This window comes from Nanorana parkeri, unplaced genomic scaffold, assembly GCF_000935625.1.
Source record: "Nanorana parkeri isolate BGI_ZX_2015 unplaced genomic scaffold, ASM93562v1 scaffold269, whole genome shotgun sequence".
NCBI classification, from domain to species: Eukaryota; Metazoa; Chordata; class Amphibia; order Anura; family Dicroglossidae; genus Nanorana; species Nanorana parkeri.
Window position 1 is genome coordinate 1381997 of NW_017306537.1, and position 16892 is coordinate 1398888.

Here is a 16892-nt window from a genome sequence, read left to right on the forward strand (position 1 = left end):
AGAGGAGGCATCGGCTTATGCGGCTCTGCTCCCTCCAGTGCCGCCTTGCTTCCTCTAGCGCTGGCTTCATTGGCACCGCTGATTCCTGCCTCTCCCGCAACTCTTCCAATACCACCACCGGCCCTGGGAATGGTCACAACTAGGTCTTATATTTTAGCAATTCCCAATAATAGTACTAGGTCTTATTATCGGGGAAACGTTATTAAGGGGCCAATAGGGAGACGGGGCTGAGCTAGTCTTGACAGGCAAAGTGGAGATTTACATATCAATTCAGCTGTCTATAGCTCCGGATCTACTGGCCATTTCGGGATGCTACTCAGCACCTAGGTGTAAGCTGGCATGTGGAGACAGGAAAAAGAAAAATTGTTACGAATACAGAAATTTTCTTTTCTTGATCTCTCACCATGTTGGCATACATTTCCCACGCTAGTGTTTTTTTTTTTTTCTAGATTAGTCAAACAGCGAGAGTGGCACAAGGCAAGTATTTTATTGGCTAATCAAGAGTCAGATCATAACACAGATGTGCTGGTATGGGGAGACATCAGGAAAGGAAAATGGTATTTGGTATCAATTTTCTTTTATTTCACATAGGGATGCACCGATACTAGTATCGGTATTGGTGCCGATACTGAGTATTTGGGCGAGTACTTGTACTCTCTCAAATGATCCGATACTTCCCCCAATACCGGAACTTCCGGTAAGAGGGAGATTGTGCCGCGAGTGAACATGGAGCTGGCTTCCCGGCCAATCAGGAAGCAGGGCGGCGGGTAATGACTCGCCGCCTGGCTTCCTGATTGACCGGCTCCATGCTGTTCGGCCGCGAAGCCGGCTTCCCTGTCAATCAGCATCGAGCCAGCCAAACAGCGTGAAGCCAGTTTCCCGGGCTATCCTGTCAATACCCACCACCTGACTTCCTGATTGGCCGGGAAGCCGGCTCTATGCTAGCGCAAGTGCCGAAAGATAGATATCAAAAAAGGGGCATCGGTGCATACCTAATGTCACATTTAGCTTACTTATCAGGCTCTAAGGGAAGAACTGTCCATCTTCCAAAGTAACCAATCAGAATCTCCAGTTCGTTCTTACAAACTGCACGCAAAAAATAAAAAGGAAAGTCAGAATGGCTACTATGAGCTAAGCAGGAGATTTTCACTTCTTACACTTTGGTAAATCGGTTCCAAATCAATGTCTTATTAAGGCCCCTATACAAACACCTGTATCAACAGGCTTTTGGCCACGGGCCCAAACAATTCTGAAAGAGCGCTGATTTGCGCGGTAAATTGGTCAGCCCTTGAAGGATAGGTACATTAAGAGTACAGGCAGAAGTAATAGCACAGGAAGCACGTCAACCACCATGTTCAGCTCTTTTGCTGTGTTCTTTTCCTGTTTTTTCTTCTGAATCTCTTCCCGTCTTTGCTTCCAGAGTCGCTCCCTTTCCAATTGTTCTCCGTAGTGCGCCTGGTAAAATGCATCAAAGTCAAACATTGGTTTGGCCAGCGTGGATGAGTCACCTGAAGCCTGTCTCTGGCCAGTGGCCTCTTTACGTGACGGGCTGCTGCTCTTCCCACTAGGCTTTGTGGCGGTGCGGACATCCTCCGGGCTCAGGATGCCACGGTCATACTTCTTCCTCAGATTGGTGCTGCCCAGGACATGATAGGCCTCCGTGACCTGGCCAAAGCGCAGGGTGGCAGCCACATCACCAGCGTTCCGATCTGGGTGGAAGCGGAAGGACTGCTTGTAATACGCTGTCTTGATCTGGGATTGTGTGGCATTCCCTGTCACCTCCAGGATGTCGTAGTATCCGGTGCGGGTCGCATACAGTGGTACATCTGGCTCCAGTGCTCCACTGTTATGGACACGGCGGCAACTCCCAGTCTGGTGGGAGGATGCTCTGGGGCTATGCCCCTGACTGTAGAAGCGGACCCCCGATGTGGCCTTCAGTGGCATATGACCTGGCACCCACATACATTGGCCCCTGGGAAGGGTGGAGGGCCATAATGTCCACTTCCTATGGTTATCTTTAGAAGCGCAGGCAGCTGTTTCTCTGTTACATCCAACAGGAGTCATACAAGATGGAGTCAGCACAGCCTCCCGGGCCCTGACACTGGGGATGACATCTTCTACAAGCTGAAGCTGTGCACTTCTCCGCAACAACCTCAGCCTGACCTCCGCCATGTCTACCGGAGTAGAGGCCGGCCGGGCTCTGTCAGCCAGTAGCATGACACGCTGCCAAGGTAGGCGGGGACACGGCGGCAAACAATCCAAGACATTCAACAATTGGTTGTCAGGCATATCTTTCAAAATTTCAGCCAATTGAATGAAGGATATATTTCGAAACGAGGCTTGAAACGCACAAAGCTGAGTGTAATTGCAGGAACGCACGTTTTCGTTAGTTACTTGTCTACAAATATCGGCACCAAGGAAGCCATTTTGTTGAAGACCTTTGCGTGTTTACCATTGATAATAAATACAATGAAACGTCAATATAGTGGAGACAAAAATGGGTCAGGCGTTTCGCCATCTATCGACTACAGCGCTGTGCGTAATGACGTGCAATCTGTGCGCGGACAGAACGAGATTAGGAATTTGTAAGAATGGCTGGTAGTGTGAAGCGGCCGGAGCAGACTGGACCCCCAGAACTGGTGAGACCCCCTACTACAAGTTCTGGTGGGCCATAGCAGGAACATACATTGCAATTTACTACGAATGGATCAGACAGAATCTGGAGAGGTGCATGGCAATCAGTCAGCTCTCTTTCATTTTCAAAGAGCTTAAAGGAGAACTATGAGGTGAGTGCTTTTCACTCACCTCATAGTTCTAGCCGACCTGTGACAATGAGACTGTCACAGGTCAGCTCAGTAGATCGGGAGGTGAGCGAACACATACCGGCGTTCATGTGTGAGCGAACACATACCGGCGGTCCCTTGTGCGTCCCTGTGCCTTTAAGGGAGGTTGGGCTTCCTCCTGACAACTGTATGAAGCCCTTCCGTGTGCACCTTGCTGCAAAGCTGGTAACAAATTGATGAGTGCGTTTGTCATTTGTTTTGCTTGATCCTCTCCTCTCAGACACTGCAGATCACAGTGGAAGGATTTCAGCAACAGTGGCAGTGCTGTCAGTCCAGAAGGCAGTGAGCGGGACTAGGTGTGGCCAAGGGATCATTGACATGTTAGACTTATCAGCAGTGATAAGGGGGGGATAGCCGCAGCCCCACTGAAGTGCAAGCAGACACAGCTCTGAATTCAGGGGCAGTGCAGCATTGTTCACAGAAAGCTGCATTAGGTGGACTTCACTGACTGGATCAACAGATATTTGTGGGACTGTGCAGGGGGACTAAGAGAAAACAGTAAGTGCAGATGGACTTATTAATTGCTGCATCAGTTTTTTAATGGCAGGATATAACAATTTCTAAGTTTCATTCACCCGGGGCGTGTTGCTCCATACATCATAAAGGGCTGGTTGTTGATGCGTCCGGAGCTGCGGGCAGGAGCATACAGCTCATTTAACTCTATGTAGACGCAGGAGCTGTGTGCCCTCACATACTACTTTCTGCAGCTTTGAGGCCCCATTCACACTGAGCGATTTATCGAGCGATTTTTGCAGCCATATTGCTCATATTTCCACGCGATATCGCTCTATGTAGCTTCTCCAATCCATTTCAATGGAGCTATTCACATCTCGTTGCTCAATATCGCTCAATATCGCTTGTAGCTCGTCGCTGGTAGCTTGTCGCTCCTACATGACCCTTTTTTTGAGCGATTTCGAGCGATATTGCTCCTGATTGCATACAGCCCAATAGGAAAAAGTCGCGCAATATCGCTCAAAATCGCGCGATTTTCATGTCGCTCAGTGTGAATGGGGCCTGAGTTTTTACAGCCACACACAGGCGATGTGCAGACCTGGATGCATCCTATCTGTGTCTGTGTGCGGCTATCAAAGTTGGAACTGAAGCAGTTGTAATCTGTATTTTCTTATTTGGTTTTAGTTCTACAATGAAGACGAAGCAAGAAAATATACACGGAAGTAAGGCCACAATGTGTTTTTGTGCACTCTGTCTGATTTGATAAATACATTTGTAGCGGTGTGGTACAAATTATTATTTATTTTTTTACCTTAGCTCTCGTATAATAGAGATTCAGTCAACGATGTCAGAGCGTGCGGTAGAGCTCTTGTGCTTGCCTGAAGATCAGCCGTGCTACCTGTTGGATGTGGGGTGTGTTGTCACATCAGGAATTTAAGAGTGATCTTTGCATTGAATATGTGTCTATGTCATGTCTTGTACAATACAAACTCTTTATTCTCCTATTCATTTTGTAGCTGTGGTTCAGGACTAAGTGGAGACTACATTACTGAGCAGGGACATCATTGGGTTGGAATAGACATCAGTACTGCCATGCTGGGTAAATTGCATATCTTCTCATTTGCCTTCAGGCTGATGTTTCAGTAATTGCCTTTACGTTTACTGTTTTGCTGTTGTTGGTTTCTTTTAGATGTGGCATTGGATCGGGAAGTTGAGGGGGATCTGATCCTTGGCGATATGGGTCAAGGCATCCCTTTTCGCCCTGGTACCTTTGATGGTTGCATAAGGTACGATGCCTGTGCAGAAAGTGTTCTCGTTGTATTGCGTATATTATTGGTGGACATTAGCATATCTATGTTTGCAAACTCTATTGGATGAGAGAGACTAGTAAGAGAGAGAGCTCTACTGAACGGAAGGGGTCCTGAGTCCGAAGCTAGCCTAAGGATCGGCCGAAGCTACGGCTAGATCCTTCGGCAGCTTCGTGAATAGACCCCTATATCTGTTAAACAATCGAAATCTATAGTTATAATCGGGATGTACCGATACTGAGTATATGGGTTAGTACTCGCACTCGCCCAAATGCGCCGATACCTTCCCTAATACTGGAACTTCCAGTCAGAAAGAGATTTCCTCTGACGAGCAGTGCCGCGAGGAACATGGAGCCGGCTTCCCGGTCAGTCAAGAGGCCGGGCAGCAGTTAATGACCAACCTTTAGCTTCCTGATTGTCCCAGAAGCCTGCTCCATGCTAGTGGAAGTACCTGTATCTGTATTTTGGTATTGGCGAGTACCGAAATATAAATATCGGTGCTCATACTCGATACCGAAAAACCAGTACGGGTGCATCCCTAGTTATAATAAGTATGTTGGAGGGTCGGCATTAACATGATTTGTTTTATTTATCAGTATTTCAGCTCTGCAGTGGCTTTGTAACGCTGACAAGAAAACCCACAATCCCCCACGCCGGCTGTTCTGCTTTTTCACAACTCTTTACTCTGCCTTGGTAAGTATAGTAATATGGGAAATACTTGAGAAATATAAATGTAACGATACTTTATTTCCTTTGGTCCTCAGCTCCATCTAGTAGCATGAATGCGGTATTACACTACATTACCTTCGACCTACAAAGAATTGTACAAAGAAAGTTTATTTTTGTCTCTATTTGCACAGAACAAATGTTCTCAGAGATTTGCAGGGTGAATAGCTCTGCAAATTGTTTCTAAATATATCCCCTTAATGTTAGCACATGAACCTCTGAAAGATACTGGCATAAAACAATGCAACCAGCAGTGAGGATTTGTAAATTGCAGTCACCAGCCATAATCACAAATCTTTTATCAGTGACGCTACCGGTAGTGATCTGATTGGAGTGATATACAGGTGGCCCTCGGTTTACAACGGTTCAATTTGCACTGATTTAAAATAGCCCCCTTTTCTGGGAGTGTTTTAAATTGAAACCAAATATATAATGTATGTCAATAGGAAGTGAGGGAGTTGGGTTCCAGGCCTCTCTCAAAACAAGGAATGCTTCTAAATAGAAACTGGTGTACACTGAAACCCAGTAAATAATGTAAGTCAGTGGAAAGTGAGGAAGGTCGGTTCCAAGCCTCTCTCATTGACATAGTTAACATAATCCAGGTATATTTTATTTAAATCTCCTTGTGTGAGCTCATGCAGCAGCTTTAAATATAATGTACCTGTATTTTATTACTTATGTCTATTTTGAGAAAGGTCGGGAACATAACTCCCTCTCTCCCCATTGACTTACATTATATACTGGGTTTCAATTTACACCGGTTTCTATTTACAACCAATTCCCTCAGGAACCTAACTAACTACCTACCTATGGTATGTATGTATGTGTAATATATTTGTCCAATGAGTGAGATCTGTGAAACTTGATAACAGACCTGGTGCTTCTTTCTGGCAGGCTCGTGGCTCCCGTGCAGTTCTGCAGCTGTATCCTGAAAATGCTGAGCAGGTTTGGCCTGTGATTTTTATTATGACTTTATTTTTTCCTTTTTATGTCTGTGTTCTGTCTCAGTTTACAAACGTTCATTAAGATGGGCCTTGCATCCTTTTTGTATAACAAAAAACGATTTGAGGCTGACTTTGTGTGCTGGTTGTGCTGCAGATGTATGTGGGATACATATAGCAAAATGTATTTAATTTCACCCTGTCCCACAGTTTCTGGTACTGTGCTAAACTTCATCCCTCTGGGAGTCTGTTAGAAATATTGTTCAACGGCTCATCATAGGCTGCAGGGTTGCATACTAAATCCACTATCTCCTACATATGACCGATAACTCCATTTGTTAAATACAAAAGGTCCCTGTCTGTCCACCGACTCCAAATAAAAATCGGAGATACACTTTGTACATATACCCTGTTTCCTCGAAAATAAGATCTACCCCGAAAATAAGACCAAGTACTATTTTTGGGAATTGCTAAAATATAAGACCTACCCCGAAAATAAGACCTAGTTGTGACCATTTCCAGGGCCGGTGGTGGCATAAGGGGGAACTTGAAGAGCCGCGGGAGAGGCGGGAGAGAATTCAGTGGTGCCAACTAAGCCAGCCATAGAGGAAGCAAGGCGGCACTGGAGGGAGCAGAGCCCCTATAAGCCAATGCCAACTCCTGTCACAGGCGGAGTGATACCAAATGCACTCCGCCTGTGAGGAATTGATAGTGAAAGTGCGCTTCTCTCGTTCTGGCCAGCGATTGCTTAGCAAATTGCTCTTGGAACCACTGATCACCATATTTGTGTACATAAATACATGTAGACTGTTGTACATAAATAAGTGTGGATTGTTGTACATAAAAAAAATCAAATAAGGACCTACCCCAAAAATAAGACCTAGTGTGTTTTTTTGAGGCCAAAAAAATATAAGACCGTGTCTTATTTTCGGGGAAACACGGTAGCTCTATATCTGTTAAAGATCAGTTTTGTTTTTAGTAAAGTCCAGACATATTTGGCTATAGAGCTCATTGGCTGTGTATCTTCTCTTGAAGCTGGAATTGGTGACGGCCCAGGCAATGAGAGCTGGATTTACTGGAGGGATGGTAGTCGATTATCCCAACAGTACAAAGGCTAAAAAGTAAGTGTCTTATTTCCCTACAAGGTATTGTGCACAGATATTGTCGTTTCACTTCTCTCATTTACGCCAGCAATTGAACACGTGTGGTTTGGATGCATCTGTATGTGTTTAGAAAACCCTTTCTAAACACATATATGCATCTAATGATTTCTTAAAGAAGAACTCCAGGCAAAACTTTTTATTAACTCTTGCAGTGGGGCTACCCCCGCACCGCAAGTGTTAAGTGTTCGTTTTCGTCTAGGTGTTAAAAGAACACTTGTAGAGAAAGTGATGACACTAGGATTCTTAGACCGCTGTAGAGTAGGGAGGGGGAGGGGAGGCTGCAGGGAACAGTCTAAGAACAAGCCGGCTCAGAGGATCGGATGAGTAGGATGTTTTTTTTAGCACCTAGACACAAACGAGCAGTTAACCCTTGCAGTGCGGGAGGCGCACTACTGTGAGGTTTCAAAATCCTTTCCTTGTAGTTCTTCAACTGAGTTGTAAAGTCCCAGCATGCACTATCCTGTAACAACATCAGCAGTGTAATAGGAACACATACTAGAGTTGTTTTTGATAATGCAATCAAAGCTTACTTGAAAAAAATCCCTCTTATGTAGGGAGCGCTGCCTCCCATCTCCCTTAAGGTGCCCATACACTTTACAACCATCGCGTGATGGTTGTAAGGTAATTAAAAGCTTGTACGATCTGCCCATCCTGGACAGGCAGATCGTACTTGCGATCATCACAAGCCCGCCCCCCTGCGATGACTGCAGTGCTGAGCGGGCAGTGTGCACTTGCGCACAATGGCTCGTTCGGCATTTGTCTCCCGAGAACGCCACTAACCCGCCGAAAATCGTACGATTCTCTGCAGGTTTTCAAGCGTGCTCGAAAGACGTGCGACCGAAAGACACACGCCTTCCCTACACCTGCCGATTATCGTACGATCGCAGGATCACCCGCGATTATCGTACGATAATCGGCAGGTGTATGGGCACCTTTACGCTTCAACAACTTCCTGTATTCCCAGAGTGCTTTGCAACTCTTTCCCTGCTGCTTGATGCAATGAAATCCTAATTTCTCAAGACTACATATCCCATCATGCATTGCTTCCAGCAAGCAATGATGATACATTGTGCGAAGTTCAGACGGCAGGCCCTGTGAAAGTTGTGACACAAGGAAGTGTATAGTCACAGGACAAACTCTCTGATATGGGTATTAGGAGTGTGACTTATGGAAATACAATCTAGAAATACATATTCATTTTTTTTATTTTTTGTCCTGGCACACCCCTTAAAGGTGCAGTTGTGTGGGGTCACTCCAATGGTACATTTATTCATTTGTATGCAGCCACACATATATTTACTGATGTCTTTGTTCCCCCAGATTTTTCCTGTGCCTGTTTGCAGGTGTATCAGGGGCTTTACCTAAGGTAGGTTTACCCAGACAGGTTCTCAGCATTGCGCATTGATTTCAGTTCAGCTACTTTGAAAATACCAACACGGGGGGGTTCATTTAGAAAAGTTCTGCCCGACGTATAGCTGGGTGGATGCTGTTCGCACAGAACTAGTGCTCCTAGATTGCATAGATAGGCAATTCCTTATCTAGCTTTAGTAAATGAACCCCACGGTATTCAGTGGCGATTATTGTGTAAGAAAAACTCCATTGATCCCTGGATTGTGGTAAATATAAAGCTCTGTATTAAGGTGCCCATACAGCTTACAATTATCTGCAGATTTTCTGTGGTCAGATGGAAAAAGTGCAACAGATTGGCCCAGGTGGAGATGACTCCATCCACACAGTTATGTGTAGATGGAGGAATCTGTTGCACCTTTTCCATCTGACCACAGAAAATCTGCAGATAATTGTAAGGTGTATGGCCAGCTTTAGTCTCACCTCAAGGCCTGCCATGTAGGTACAATCTGTTTTATCCAATTCTGTTCCATGCAGCTTGTTCTGATCATAGCAGGCTTTGCTCTCTGAGCCATAGAGGTATCTGCACTCATTCAAAGACTGTTTTTTTGACTACATACTATAGAATGCGGACGACAGTAAACTGGCTATAGGCTTAGGACTGTGGGACTATCCAATTGTATATAAAGAGTATGTAGTAACATTGTAATGTCCTAGGAGCAAGTAAGTAGAATACAAACTTGTGGTAATATGATCTAATTGTGTGTCTGCCATTGCTGTCGGGTTCTTGCACCATTTTAGTAATCTATAAGGAGGAGACGCCTAACTAGGAATGACAATCCTCAGGCACTTAGCAGGCAGAATGTTGAAGTGGGTAAAATAAATGTGTCAAGGCACAGATAAGGGGGTTGCCATTGTAGACTTGTGAAGATGCCGGCTCTGGGGGCTGTCATTCTTATCATTGCTTCACTACTTTCATAATTACTGACCTATACCAATTGAAAATCAGGTGTTCTGACAATTCAGTGGCGACAGGCAGTTTGGTTATTGTTAGGCCTCAAGGCTTTTATGCATAGCTGCGGCACAAATCCTAGGTATGTCTGGACAGGTGTGGCTGCTCAGCCTGAAAATAGCAGTTGCTGTTGTCCGCACACATTTAGATCTAATCACACATGTAGCGATTACCTACGTTTAGCGACAGATGATCGACCCCTGGGAACAAGCAGCCAGGGGTGATCAGGGGCGATCATCTGTCTCTGAAGCTGGCCATACACCTTACAATTATCTGCAGATTTTCTATGGTCAGATGGAAAAAGTGCAACAGATTCCTCCATCTGCACTTAACTGTGTGGATGGAGGAATCGCCCACTGGGCATAGCCTCAGTATCTTGATAGTCGGCCCCGCTGGCTGTGCAAACACCTGAACAATCTGATTGGATGCAGGCATTGTTCAGGTATTTTGAGAGCCAATGGGGCAAACTAGCAGGATACTGAGGCTTGGCCCAGTGGGAGTTTCCTCCTTCCACACAGTTTAGTGTAGATGGAGAAATCTTTCACCTTTTCCATCTGACCTTAGAAAATCTGCAGATAATCTATAGGTGTACGGCCAGCTTAACCATAGGTAATCTCTCCATGTGCGATTGCACCCGGACACGGGTAGACGACTGCAGCCGCTGTCAGCCTGTCATTTCTTTGTACAGGCTGAGCAGCCACAGCTGTGATTCCTGCCACAAGAAGATAAGAACGAAGTCACAAACATACCCGTTTCCACCTTTTTATTGATCCGTCTTAATTGACATCAGTTAATCATGGTATCACAGTGAAATGCAATGTATCAGAACCGTGTAAGGTTTCTTCATCAGGTAAACAATCCGATGACATTTACACTGTTTGCCCGATGAAGGCACCTTATGTAATTCCGAAATCTTGGGTTTCACTTTTATACCATGATTAACTAACGTCCGTAAAGACGGGTCAAATAGGTGGAAACTGGTGACTTTGTTCATCTCTCTGTTATATGAGAGCGTTTCAGCACTGACCTAAGGAACTCTGTGTAGAATATATTTGTCAGGAGTGTGATGGGATATTCTTGTGTCTTACATCCTGCCACGAGAATTCCCAAAATCTTCCATCAGGAATCCACAGCCAGAAATAAAAGCTTTGTGTGCATGAGGCCTTAGCCTGCCAGCCCAGAAAGCTCTATCGAGCACTGTGCATGTTAATCAAAGACAGTGATTCTTCTAGCAGTTTATGCTTTCATGTTACAGGGCTTAGGTGACGTGTCGGCCGAACAAGGAGTAACGCATCAGGCTTCATTCATCAAAGACAGGTAATTGATTTCTCCTTTTATATTGTTATTATACACAATTGTGTAGAGTTAAAGGCTGTTTGATGGTGTTGGTCTATAGCACAGAGCAGATATTGCTTTCCACTTCCCACTATATACAGCAGTATTGCTTCACTCTGGTCTGCATTTTGCAGCTCATTCATAAAATGCAGGTTGTGGTGTGGAACCTGCTGTAATGTCACACCGTTCTCTCTGCTTAGTGCTTTATAAATGTTTTTTTTTTTGTCTTTTAAAAGCAGTGTTATGGCTCTGGTAAAGCCTGTTGCTTCTTATATAGACCCCCTAGTATTGTTGTAGATGTTTTGATTTTTATCGTAATGACCTGTGATGAATCCATGTTTTGCTGTTTTGGCTTACTGGTCCAATAGCACATTGCTTTCTGTTTCCTTGCTGCTGATGGTTACACTGTGCGTCCAGCAGATGGAGCTGCAGAGTCATTCATACACATTGTCTATTGGCAAATTATACATCCCCCTCACCTTCTGCTTATGGCAGAATTTCACAGTTGTCCTTTTTCAAAACTAATTGGTGTTAATTTTTCCTCTCTAGTTTTGTAGAAGTTGAAAATAATCTGTCTCTATTAAATCTGATTGGTAATATTGCTTGAAATGCTGACACAGATGTCTGTCTACTTATGCTGGGAGGAACAGAGTCCACCTTACAGCTCACAAGACAGACCACAGTAACAGAGGTTCTCCGTCATGCTTGGTATTAGGTGCTGGCATGTTTTCCTGCCTCTTACATTTACATGATAACAGAATAATAACCATTTCCTAATATACAGGATGAGATTTAAAAATGCCAAAGGGAAGTCTGTAAAGAAGAGCAAAGACTGGATACTTGAAAAGAAAGAACGACGCAGACGGCAAGGAAAGTGAGTAATGGGCAATCATTTCTGATGTCATATTAAGGTTTCTTTAATATTTTTGATTTGGGGCTTACAGTTTAATGTTCTCAGTTGAAAGCAGAACTCCGGGCAAATCAAATCTTGACCCTTACAGTGGGGCTACCCCATGCACTGAAAGGGTTAAAGGAGAACTATGGGGTTAAGGCTTTTCCCAATAGTTCTCCTTAGGGTAACGGGAGGACACAAACTAGCGTCCTCCCATCACCCTAAGCTCAGTATACCGTGAGCTAGAGCTCGCGGTATACTGAGACGCTGAAGCGGATCCCGACAATTATGTCTGGATCCGCCCAGCTGCGTGACTGACAGCTGGCTCTGCCTATCTAGAGGCAGAGCCAGCTGTACCCGCCCCCTCCCGATCCAGAGAGCTGTGACAGGATAGAGAGGTGAGTGAGCGCCGGTATGTGTTCGCTCACCTCCCGATCTACTGAGCCGACCTGTGACAGTTTCATTGTCACAGGTCGGCTAGAACTATGAGGTGAGTGAAAAGCACTCACCTCATAGTTGTCCTTTTTAAGTGCTAGTTTTGTCCAGGGCGCTAAATTAACAACATTATACTCATCTGAACCACGATCTCGGCCTGCTCCTACAGTGCTCCCTCCAGCCTGTTTCCTACTCTGCTCCAGTGATGGTATGTGTGTCCCTCCACATCCTCGTGTGATGATGATACACAGGACCTTAGACCTCTGGAGTGGAGGGGGACCTAGGCTGAAGAGGGTGTAAGAGCAAGCCGGGATCGCGGTTTGGGCGAGTATTACTTTTTTTTTTTTTAGCTCCCTAGACATAAAGAGCACTTAACCCTTATAGTGCTGGGGTAGCCCCACTGCAAGAGTTAAGATTTTATTTGCCTGGAGTTCTGCTTTAAGAAACAGAAGCAGAGGCAAACTGCTGGACCCAGTGGTTATCGATTTTTTTTTTTTTTTTATAGGAAAAAGTTGAAAGGCCCTCCCAGTATAGAGGTCACCTAGCTTGAGAAATCCACTGGGAATCAAATCAGAAAGGAGCACCAAACAAATGTCTGAGGAGTCCAAAAATGTATTTTATTGATCCAAGTATATCACAAAGGCAACAGAAAGCAGCCAATATGTTTTGGGGGCCAATCAATGCCCCTATAGAGAAACAAAAATGTATACGCGATAAGCAAATCAAATTGTAAAAAGATCATGGTAACATATACTGTATATTCAACCAAGAATGTGTGTCAAATGCAATCCCATAAATGTCCACTAGAGGGGGGTGGGCACCAAGCTAGACACAGACTAGGCTTTTAAAATGTCCTAATTCATAGGGCAGAACAGTTTCAATAGAGGGGGTGTAAAAATAAATAGCTTGAAATCACATAAAACACAACATTAATTGTTTCTGTAATCCATATGAAAATATATTTACACAGCATTACAATAGTGATGCCCTCCTTTTCGCTATATATCCTAGATTTAAATGGAACTGATAGCTGATTCATAATCGCATGCAGTAGTATCAAGTCAAGTGCAAAAATCTTAATCAATAGAAGAGGATATCTTAGGGACTATATTTCAATGATTGAAATAATAGCGAACAATTTGAAGCAGCATTGAATCAGTGGTGAAGATACAACAAAGATACAAAACTACAAAAAAGGCAAAGAAAGACATCTCTCTGAGGACAGGTACAGCAAGGCAGGACACCCTCCTCCAAGCTAGCAGATGGACTGATCTGTCCCTTGTGATTTTGTACAGGAGAGGATGTTCAGGGAAGCTGAGCTGAGAGAGTTGGGGCCAGCTGTTCAGAAACATGATGACGGTGTTTGGGCAAAAATGTCAAGAAATACTCTGCTGTATTTGTTCTGTATTCATTATTGGAAAAAGTTTTTGTGTAATATAACTTTAAATTATTAATAAACTTAAGCTTTTTTTTTTCAATAATGAATCTAGATCGAACAAATAAACGTTGCCCAGGAAAGTATATCTTTTTTAATTTTTTTACACTTAGTCATCATGTTGCCAAACGGCTCCAACTCTCTCAGCTCTTCTTCCCTGAACTTCCTGTCCAGTAGAAGATCACAAGGGCAGTCTGCTGCAGCTGTCCATCTACTAGCTTGGAGAAGGGAGGAAGGGGAGGGCAGTGTCTGCCTTTCTGTGTTTGTGGATGACACATACTGCATACGAGCACACACAATGATGGCTCCATAGGACCCTGCAAGGGAACGAAGCCACCCTAAAGCAGGATATCAGGACCAGTGCTCAGGGGACCAGCTGATTCTGCAGGAAAGTAAAACTTTTAAACATTAAGGAGCAGCATTCATTGTATCAGCATTTGAAGTAGCTTAAAAACCTTGTGTCTTTAATATCACTTCAAATACAAACAGATGCAAACATAAAAATGTGTGTTCAAGTATAAGCGGGGGAGGGTATTCTTGGATTGACAAGCAGTGTTCATATGTCTACTTTAAGATTAGCAACACTGTTAAATCCGAGTGTTTACCAGAACCAGGGGTAATAAAGATGACGGCTTGGAGCCAGGCAGGTGAGGCAGCTGTGCAGCATTGTGGCTGATCCCGTGGGTGGAGATTTTAAACTCTTTAATGCTGGAAATGATGGGAGGAGATCTGATGGCCAGAGAACTTGTGTTGTAGACACATTCTTGGTTACATATATATTTCTATGATTCTCTTAATATTTTATTTGCATATCACTTACACATTTTTGTTTCCCTTTAGACCCGATGAAGGGAATTGTTTGTCCCCCAAAATGCTCTGGATGCCTTCCTTTGTGTTGTGTTAAGGTGCCCACAAACTGTTCAAACTTCAGTTGGTTTTTTGAGGAACTGGACGAAATTCAGAGTGTGTCCCGCTGTTGGCACCCTTTTGATTGGCATCCCTTGATCAGCTGATGGGAAAATCTTCGCTTTGATCAGAGCTGGCAGCCAATAAGCTGCCCGCTCTGGTCGGGTATTCTGACAGGTGTCCGGCGACACCTGTCAGAATACAATGTAAGCAGCGGGATTCCTCGATCGACATGCTGTTAGTGTTGCTGGAGGAATCAGCTCTATTGTTTTAGTTCAGCCTGCGGGTTGAACGAAGAAAATAGATCGTTGTATGGCCGGCTTTAAACGTGGAACTATGACATCCATTTGGACTCCGGAGACATTTGTTTGCTGCTCTTTTCAGATTTAAGAATGGCATTAGGGAGGGGTATACTATAAGTGAACCTTATCAGTTTCCCTAAGCAGATGATGTTTACCCGCTTCTGTGGTCCTCTTCATGCATTGTTTGGAAATGGTTTCATATTGGGTTTTTCAGGGTTCTGTGCTGGCAATCATTTGTGATGTCATTAGTCAGCACTTTCTAGGTAATATCTGCAGCTTTCTCCCCACTTCTGCAGTTCATTGGTGGAGATGTTTGTTTACTATCTGCGTCCCTGGTTACAGCACAAGAGTTCCCCTACATGTCATGTTCTCCAGGTATCAGGCTGGGGATTGCTTGCTGAACATGTAGACCACCAGCATGCCAGATTCTTCTGACTGATGCTATGTTTTGAAAGTCTGCTGCCTTCATTTGCACTACTGAGGCTGCTGATGAGTCTTCTAACATGCTGCAGATCAGTACAAGTAACTCCCCTTTTACTTTTAGATTGTGGAAGTCTCTTCTGTCATTGATATTTCTTTCTGCCCGGCAGAACTTTTTTTTTCTGTTTGTGTACACTGAGGTGCACATGTGCAGCTCCGTGTGTAGTTGTGGCACGTGTCTGTGCCTGGATGAAGTAACTCCCACGTCCATGTTTGGGAACGATTTCATCCGGACCCGGCAAACACTCAGAACATGGAAGATGTCCAGCAAAATCTGGAATGGCCAGTAACAGAGGGGAGCATGGACAACTCAGTGCTGGATGGGGAATGATTTGGTTGGTATGCCTGCCATAGTGTCCTAATATGCTTTGCATACAACATTATAGCTAAAAGCTCCTGGGGGCCCAGTCTTCTTTTTTTTAATATATATTTTTGGGTTTTGTTTTGTACTTTGAATTTAAAGGAAGACTCCACTTTACATTTCAATCCACAGCCTCAAAGACTTTCTAAAACTGCTAACAAATTCTTGTGTCCTTCCTGGCATGTTGCTAACTAGCAATATGGCAAAATTGTGTGTTCTGTGTACAGAAAGGCCAAAGAAATGGCGAGGAAAAGACAGAACCTCAAAATGTATGCTTTTGACCCAAAGGGTTTTTTTTTATGTCTCCCAAATTGGAGGTTTTTTTTTTTTTTAAGCTTTGGAGTTGCATAAAAACTACCTTCCAATTTAATAAAACTCAATATTTATATATCATTTAAAAATATATAAAAGCACATTGCCTTTTGGTTATCACTTCTGCCTTGCAGTACCCGGTTTGAAACCTGGTCAGGACACTATCTGCACTGCATGGAGTTTGCATGTTCTCCCTGTGCTTGCGTGGGTTTCCTCCGGGTGCTCTGGTTTCCTCCCACACTCCAAAGACATGCTGGTAGGTTAACTGGTTCCTGTCTAAAATTGGCCCTCGTATGTATGTATGCGTGTGTGATAGGGACCTTAGATTGTAAGCTGTCTACGGTTGAGGAATTCCCGGTATGTGTGCAATGTCTTTAATTCACAATCCAGTGGGTTGCCTTAAATCAAATGTGCCTGAGGTGTAAACACTTATTTGGAAGTGCGCGGTTTTGTTGTAATTGGTGATGTTTCTTTGTCAATGCAGGGAAGTTCGAGCAGACACAAAGTTCAGTGGCCGCAAGAGAAGACCTCACTTCTAATGATGTGACTCCCTTCCTTTGGGAAGAATCCATCTATACAGTATGCTGTGTTATTAGGACTGTGTGATTCCCTCTCACATGAGCCTGGAATGGAAAGCCACAT

The 16892-nt window shown here is 44.2% G+C and overlaps 2 protein-coding genes across 2 annotated transcripts; one reads left to right on the forward strand and one right to left on the reverse strand.

The window, feature by feature from the left end:
• Positions 1–1281: 1281 nt before the first annotated feature.
• On the reverse strand, positions 1282–2217 carry DNAJC30 (DnaJ heat shock protein family (Hsp40) member C30). Its single transcript, XM_018557125.1, has one exon. It carries the CDS (start codon positions 2215–2217, stop codon positions 1282–1284), a length of 936 nt encoding a protein of 311 aa, XP_018412627.1.
• Positions 2218–2559: 342 nt separating this feature from the next.
• WBSCR22 (Williams-Beuren syndrome chromosome region 22) lies at positions 2560–16892 on the forward strand. The gene is made up of 12 exons (XM_018557135.1): positions 2560–2639; positions 3981–4018; positions 4113–4208; positions 4313–4395; positions 4486–4582; positions 5200–5296; positions 6224–6274; positions 7306–7391; positions 8754–8799; positions 11048–11109; positions 11912–12001; positions 16735–16892. The coding sequence occupies exons 1-12, from the start codon at positions 2592–2594 to the stop codon at positions 16787–16789; spliced, it is 849 nt and encodes a 282-aa protein (XP_018412637.1). The 5' UTR covers positions 2560–2591; the 3' UTR covers positions 16790–16892.